General features: G+C 36.7%; 1 protein-coding gene and 1 non-coding gene across 2 annotated transcripts; both read right to left on the bottom strand.

Annotated features, from left to right (window-relative positions):
• Window positions 1-1448: 1448 nt before the first annotated feature.
• On the bottom strand, window positions 1449-4731 carry LOC141643029 (protein yippee-like). The gene is made up of 6 exons (XM_074452050.1): window positions 4402-4731; window positions 4182-4298; window positions 2719-2762; window positions 2001-2109; window positions 1834-1889; window positions 1449-1749 (listed from the first exon to the last, which is right to left on the bottom strand). The coding sequence occupies exons 2-6, from the start codon at window positions 4275-4277 to the stop codon at window positions 1665-1667; spliced, it is 390 nt and encodes a 129-aa protein (XP_074308151.1). The 5' UTR covers window positions 4278-4298; window positions 4402-4731; the 3' UTR covers window positions 1449-1664.
• A 2175-nt stretch (window positions 4732-6906) lies between these two features.
• On the bottom strand, window positions 6907-7014 carry LOC141645472 (small nucleolar RNA R71). Its single transcript, XR_012544954.1, has one exon. It is a non-coding gene; the product is annotated as a small nucleolar RNA R71 (small nucleolar RNA).
• Between the last annotated feature and the right edge of the window lie 404 nt (window positions 7015-7418).

Here is a 7418-nt window from a genome sequence, read left to right as displayed (position 1 = left end):
GTTTGCGTTGTTTAGTGTATTAGGATTTTTATTTTGAAGAAGTGATTGTATGCACGAGGCTTCTTGGAGGATGGCTCGTCGATTGCCAAGTTCAAAAAGTTACAAAAATAGGATCCCAAAATTCAGTCTATTACCATAATAATTGTATTTGGTTAAATGCCTAGATGCAACAGTAGAGCTGGTAAAAGTTGACCAGACTCGACCGGAACCTGACTGATAGAACCCAAAAATTGGGTGAACCAAACGCGACTCGACCTGAACCGATAGCAGCATTATTTTTCCAACCTGAACCCGACGTGACCCGATTCGTAACCCGATATTGACTCAACCTGAGGCTGACCCGATAATTAACTAGCTTAATAACGTTGTAAATAAGACCAAATTGACATTCTTCTTAATTGTTGATGTAGCTTCAAGATCCGATATTGACTCAACCCGATGGATGACCCGTGATCTGATATGACCGGACCCGCTTTAACCCGACCTGTAACTGACCCGAGTGACCCGATTACCACCTCTATGCAACTGTGGTAGTCTTCGGCAGTTGATGTAGCTTCAAGGTCCGGGTTTGATTCTTTTGTACAACAATATTTTAAGTTTTTTTCCCCCTACTTTATTTTCATTTAAGTGGGTTTTTCCACATAAAGATTGGAGAAAACTTAATTTGCAAACTTGTCTTTTTTTTTTTCTCTAAAATAACTTTTATGTTCGTTATGTTAAAATAAAAAATTCTATTTTCTTATAATTAGAACCTCAAATTAACATATTGAACTGCACCTCTCAAATTTATTAGATAGTCATGCATAGAGGTTAACATTACATAAAACCCAAAATCGATTCTATACTTGTAACAGAGTAGCCGTTAGTAGAAATGTTCTTTTGTTATAAATAGTCGAGTCTAGTGAGATGGAGATAAAAGTCATAAAATCATGCCGTGCCGGTGCCGCCCATCTTGCCGTGGCTAATGCCTAATACAAAAACAGTGGTTCGACTCGACGTCTGACCATTATGCCATAGTGTGCCAAATATTTTTGAAGGCACGATTATTCAAACATGTACCAAGCCATAACAGGTTATTGCATTCCTCAATTTCATAATCAGTACTTACCATGCCACAATGAGCCGTGGCAACCGGTCAATTGGGCTTTGCCTATCGGGCCACAACAGTCATGCAAATCGGGTCGAAAGGGGTCGTGTTGATTTGGTCAGTCAACACTCATCTGGGCTACCCGATAGAAAAATGATAACCTGTTTTCTAACATACACAAACTTAGGATTTCTTCATCTCCTTCCATTTAGTCCAACTTTCTAAGATTTTGAAATTTATGATAATCTCATGCACTTCCATTAACAAGTGCATTCATCTGTTCATCCCAAGTTGTATAGAAAAGAGATTGATTCTTCTGTTGTCATTTGCAGCGATAATGCGATAATACCATGGAAAAAGTACAGTCAATGCCAGTTCCTCCATATAGTAAACTTGCATTAAGAGTTCATGCCATTTCCCCTTTTGTCAATATATGATAAGCCTTAAAAGGCAACCGAGTCAATAAGCAAACAATTAAGAGATCCAATATGTCCCAATGGAACGATTTCCAAGGTTAAACTATGTACAATTGGTCATTAAGAGAATAAGAGGTGTAATTGTCATTTATTACGATTAATCATGCATCATCTGCATCGCTTCCACCAATGTATGCTTCGTGAGTAGCCCAATAGTTGCTACCATCCGGGCCAAGTATCTTATACCTGTTTAAACAGCAAAACCAATCTCACAGAACGGTAAATTTGCATAACAAAGCCGATTAACCTAAAACAAACAAATCTACTGACCTCTCGAGAACAGATTTTCCCTCCTTGTACTTCTGGCTCTTTTCATGTGCAGACTCCTGTAAGACGACATCCGATACCAAACACAGGAAAATGATACTTTCTCCGTTTTGAATCAAAAAAGAGAGAAAAAATTGTGAATTATATCGGCTATGGTCTGGAAAGCTTACATATTTCCAACCCACAATTGATCCACACCCGACACAGAAAATATCAGCCACAGTATGCATTCCAGTCATCATCATTCTATCGTCTGCTTCTCCAACAGTTACATTCACACTGTCAAACAATTTGAACGTTTAGTTCACTGGAGGAAGGTGCCTTTACTTTAATTTTAGCTGAAAATGAATTGGTTAAACGAACGGTGAAAAAGGCACAACCATGTGCAATATATTGACCTTAAAACCAAGCTCTCTAGTCACAGATACAACCTTCGTAACAGTTGTAACTTGTAAACATGAGGCTGAGACCATATATTGTCGATGTAACAACTAAAGTTCTCAAAGGCTCTCAGATATAGTGAGGTAAAGGGGGTCAAGTGCAAGGAATACATTCGCATTTCGAGAACAAAGAGATGTTAGCTTCCGAACAACCCATCATAAGACCTGCATTGATCTACAACCCATTTTCTTTATCTAGTCATTTTCCAAAGGCAAAGAATAGGACTCTTTCATAGGTACCCTACACCTCATAGGATGAATCATTGTAAGGAAAGTATGTACTCCATATATTTAATGATTTAGCATAGGAATCAATATTCACAAGTATAGCTGCTTTTTTTTATTGTTGAAAAAGCTATGAATATGGCATTTTGTGTCCTGTTGTTTCAAATAAGGTGTTATACAGACTATGATATAAAATTGTGTTTCAAGCTTTCAGAAAACTTACACCTTGTTGAAGAGATAAGCCTTCCCATGCCTGCTCTGAAAAGACTGAATCAACAACACATCGTACTAGTCAGATAATGGACTAGTCCTTCAATCACCAACTAATAACAGAGATCGATAAAAAGAAGAACTGTCAATATTAGCTCTGCTAACATGTTCGTATACAACACCACCCAAAATCCTGCCACGGCTTCACCGTGCAGTATGCATACATGCGTCATACTCAAACCAGAAGTCTATCAATGTCCATACACACACACAATAATCGATTGTTAACGATGTTAAGACAAAAGAACTTCTTGAATAACAGGGTCAACCACAGTGGTTTACAATTGAATTGAGACAATGTTAAACTCTAAACAAATGAGGCTCCAAGTGTAATAATTGCCCTCCCCAATACCATGGATATAGCATAATGGTCCGACTTCTTAGCGAAACAAATTTTCTAGCATAGCTTGATTACTACCAAGTTAAGTTTGAAACTCAGTACAGGCGTCTACAATAGCGTAATGGCAATCAAACAAAAGATGTTTTATCCTCAGGCAACATCATATCCTTTGTGAAGACTTGTAGACTATCCTCATGACATAACAAAGATCAGTTGAGTACAACCACAAATTATATTTTCATAGCAATGGACATCCACCATATATGCCTGTCAAGAGACTAGTATACAAATGTTTGAAACAACTACCCTCAAATCGATTGAATCATGAATGCAATGAATGACGGTGTTCATCACCCACCAACTTCCATGGTTTCTAAAGTAACTTAAACAAAGCCAACTCTGTGCAAACCTGTAAAGTCCGACTAAGACCAAACTGTATTAAGAGGTCAACAGAAAGTTAAAAAGGTGAAACAAGGCCACCCCTGATAAAAAAAAAAAAAACCTTCGGAAAACACAGAAATGCCAATAATTAAAATCCCGAGCTAAACATTCAGTTTAATGTCTTGATAAGAAAGAAACTGGTGATTTCCATCAAAACTAAAATCCAATAATTAAAATCTTATCCTCTGTAAATCGAAAAGAAACTGGGGTAATTCAGTTTAATTTAGCAGTAAACATCCAAGTTTCAATGCTAAACATGTTCGCTTTGATCATAACTAAAATGTACTCAACTGATAAACAGGCAGGCCCTTGACAGGCATATGGTGGATGAGTAGCAATAAGAGTAGAATCAAGAGACATAAGTATGATCAATAGGTCTTCCTTAAGACGGATATACCGTCTTTAAGAATTGATTGACATGATCAATATAATGATAAACAGACAGGCCCTTGAATAATCATATACTCGTAAAACATAAGACTTGTTGAATAATTCACAACACATTTCTTGATCATCGAATTCAATACAATATCATACAACCAACACATTTCTCAATCAAATGTAATCAATCATCCAAGAATACAAATGAGAAGATAAGATGAAAAAGAAGAAGAAGAAGAAGAAGAAGAAGAAACCTTGGAAACAACATCATCAGTGACACCAAGGTGAGTCCTACAGTGCTTGCAACTGTAGATCTTCCCTTCCAAATTCAACACAAACAATCTTCCCATCTTACTCCAAATTCAACTATTCTGAACAATACAAAAAAACAAAAATGATTAAATTCGATATCACCATAAAAACAACACTCGATCAATTTATAAATCAGATAAAGAAGAAAGTAAAAGCAATTACAAGTTGAATTTATATTTGTTTTCTTGATAAAGATGATCAAACAATAATAAAAAGAGATAAAGAGTATGTATTGTAGGGAAGAAATACAAAGAAAGTGGTGGTTTTAATAATGTAATATTGTATTGTATTGGATTACTGTGCAAAGATGAAATTGCAAGATACGATTATGACTGACAATTGCGACAACCATAACATTTTACGGTTTTTATTTATACCCTCTTTCTTTACGCTTTTCATTTCTTTCTTTTTTCCGAGTATTTCACATGGATTTTTACATTTCTTTTTTATATTTGCAATTTTTTTTTTAATGGATTTATACAAGTTGACATGACAAACACAGGTACGCGGATTTTAATCTCACTATTTTGGCAACTAAGCTGCCGTTTCGTCCACCAAATCGCCCCTTCCTTGCTTTTCATCTCTCCTTTTCAATTTTTACCTTTGCTTTTTCCCCTGAGATTTCAAGTATAAAATGAAGGTATAGGGTGGTGTTCATTTATGTACGAGTTTTATTTATTTATGGACGTAAATGACAATAATGTGGTGTTGGTCGAGAGTAATAATAAGAGTACCATGACGGGTACGAGTATCTACAGAGCCCACTCTGACTGCGCCAAAGTCAAAGTCGATCGGTGAGTGTTTTCGGGAATAAGAGTACCATGACGGGTACAGATATCTACTAGAGGAATTAAGGTGAACGAGCTAGAAAGCCACGACCCCGGTCGGGGTTGACGCTCCCGATCGGGGTTACCTTGCCCATTGTGTTTACGTTTCAACTCCTACCTCCCTATAAATAGAGAGCTAGGTTCGACCTAGTTATCACCCAATTTTCATCATACATTCTCATATTCTTTGTATTCTTTAGCACACAAAATTCTCTCTTAGTTTTCATATTAGTTTTAATATTGCTAAGCATTTGGTTATTGTTAAACATTTGGTTCTTATTTATTCAAGCATTTGGTTCTCAATTGTTCTTCCTTGCAAGTTCCTAGTTCAAGTTTCATTTCTATTTTGGTAATTCTAAATTCTACTTTATTTAGTTTACATTTCCATTTTAGTTATCACATAGTTTTATCATTAGTAGTTTAATTATATCACATAGTCCATTATCACATTTTATGATTCATCATTTAGTTTACATCATTTCTATAATCATGTTTAACATTTCTTACATCATAGTTGGTAGTTTACATTTCAATATGAGTAGATAAATTTCCTTAGTCTAAGGACTATGGAAGGCATGCAATAACTAATATATGTAAAATGATAAATTAGGTTGATAGAATATTGTCTAATTGTTTCTATCACATGTTTGTATCGCCACGATTAATCTTTGTTTAGAGGCTTTATTCATTGATTAAGTTTGTTAATTCGTTCTATAAGTCGAGGGGCACGGAATCGGATTAGACTAAACATGTGTAGTAGGACGACCTAGTCATAAACGAGAGTTTCTCTAGGACCCGGTCTATGGTTGACACTAATATCGTGAGGTGGGTGTCTTTAAGCCTAAATAATTGACAATGTTATACCGAGTTTAGCATGATTATATATTTACATTTGCATGTGTGACCCGACACTCCTAGACTCCTTTAATCATATTTTGTTATATCATTTTATTTGCCAGCCAACAAAACCAAACCAATCGTAATCAACCTTGATAGAGATCTACTCATAGCATTTGATAGTGCAATTCTCGTCTCCTTGTGTTCGACCCTTATTACTACATTAATTTGTGTCTAGGGAAATTATCTTTGTTAGGTGTGCGACATAGCCTATCAAATTTTGGCGTCGTTGCCGGGGAGCACGGTTTTATTGCGTTTAGATTTGTCTATTTCTATCTTGTTTTCTTTTGTTTTAAGGAACACTTATTCCTTGAGACCGTTACTTATCATTTTCTAGAGATTGTTGTCTTATGCCCCAGGTCTTCTCGTAGTGGAGATTTGCTTTAACCGGATTTCGAGCTTGAGAAAACCTTTCGTAGAAGACGACGTTTTTGGAAATAAGTTAAAGAAACCGCTTCTCCGGTAAGTTGAAAGTGCAAGAAAGTCTTACCTAGACGATCTTAAAGCTCTTAAAGAGGAGGAGGTTTCTATTTCATCATCTCCACCACCACCACCATCTCCAACCAAAAAGATGGTGAAACTTTTCGATCATTCCAAGTCCACCGCAGCTATGCTTCTGGCCGGTATTACAGCTACTCAAATTACCGCCCCGGAATTCGAGATCAAACCGGCTTTCATTAGCCTTGTGGATAGGAAGCAATTTGGGGGAAGTCCTTTGGAGGATCCCAATTTGCATGTGCAAAACTTTTGCGATTATTACTCCATGATTCGGCAAACGGGTGTCACTCAAGACCAAATAAGGGAAATACTTTTCCCTTTATCTTTGAAGGACAAGGCAAAGCTATGAATCAATAGCCTTGATCGCAACGCCATGGGGATCACAAATTGGGAGACATTGGCTTTTGCTTTTTATCAAAAGTTTTTTCCACCCGGAGAAAACTCAAACCTTGAGGAGCCAAATCACCGGATTCCGTCAACAAGCTCTTGAGAGCTTATATGAAGCTTGGGAGAGGTACAAGGAGTTTCAAAGGCAATGCCCACATCATGGGTTAGATGCTTGGTTCCTAGCTATAACATTTTATAATGGATGTTGTGTCGAGTCCCGAAGGATTCTTGATTCTGCCAACAATGGGCGGTTTGATCAAATTGACACCGATATTGATCATGCCACATGGCGATCCATGACGCGCAATATGTCATTCCCGAAGTGTGCCACTCAAGGGTAAAGAGGAATCTTATGATAATCCCATCTTGTTTTTTTTTTTTTTTTTTTTTTTGATGAAATGTAAGCTTTCCATTAAAACAAGTAACACAAACGTTACAACCAATCCATTTTAGGTACATACACATTTTCATGTCCCCTGATAGGACATTAAACAATCAATCTTCTACTTCTTAACCATACATGATCACTGGTAGCAGTTTTTTTGGCTAAGTAGTACAGCAATCCTAGTT

This window comes from Silene latifolia, chromosome 2 (assembly GCF_048544455.1).
Source record: "Silene latifolia isolate original U9 population chromosome 2, ASM4854445v1, whole genome shotgun sequence".
NCBI classification, from domain to species: Eukaryota; Viridiplantae; Streptophyta; class Magnoliopsida; order Caryophyllales; family Caryophyllaceae; genus Silene; species Silene latifolia.
Note: the sequence above shows the minus strand (reverse complement) of the source record. Positions and strands in the feature narration are given on the sequence as shown.

What these genes read in the sequence shown, in the direction of transcription:
- LOC141643029 (XM_074452050.1), bottom strand. Translation starts at nt 4,277, where the DNA reads ATGGGAAGATTGTTTGTGTTGAATTTGGAAGGGAAGATCTACAGTTGC. An exon ending in CAATTGTGGGTTGGAAATAT is followed by an intron (nt 1,890 to 2,000) that starts GTAAGCTTTCCA and finishes GTCGTCTTACAG; the next exon opens with GAGTCTGCACATGAAAAGAG. An exon ending in GGAAAATCTGTTCTCGAGAG is followed by an intron (nt 1,750 to 1,833) that starts GTCAGTAGATTT and finishes CTGTTTAAACAG; the next exon opens with GTATAAGATACTTGGCCCGG.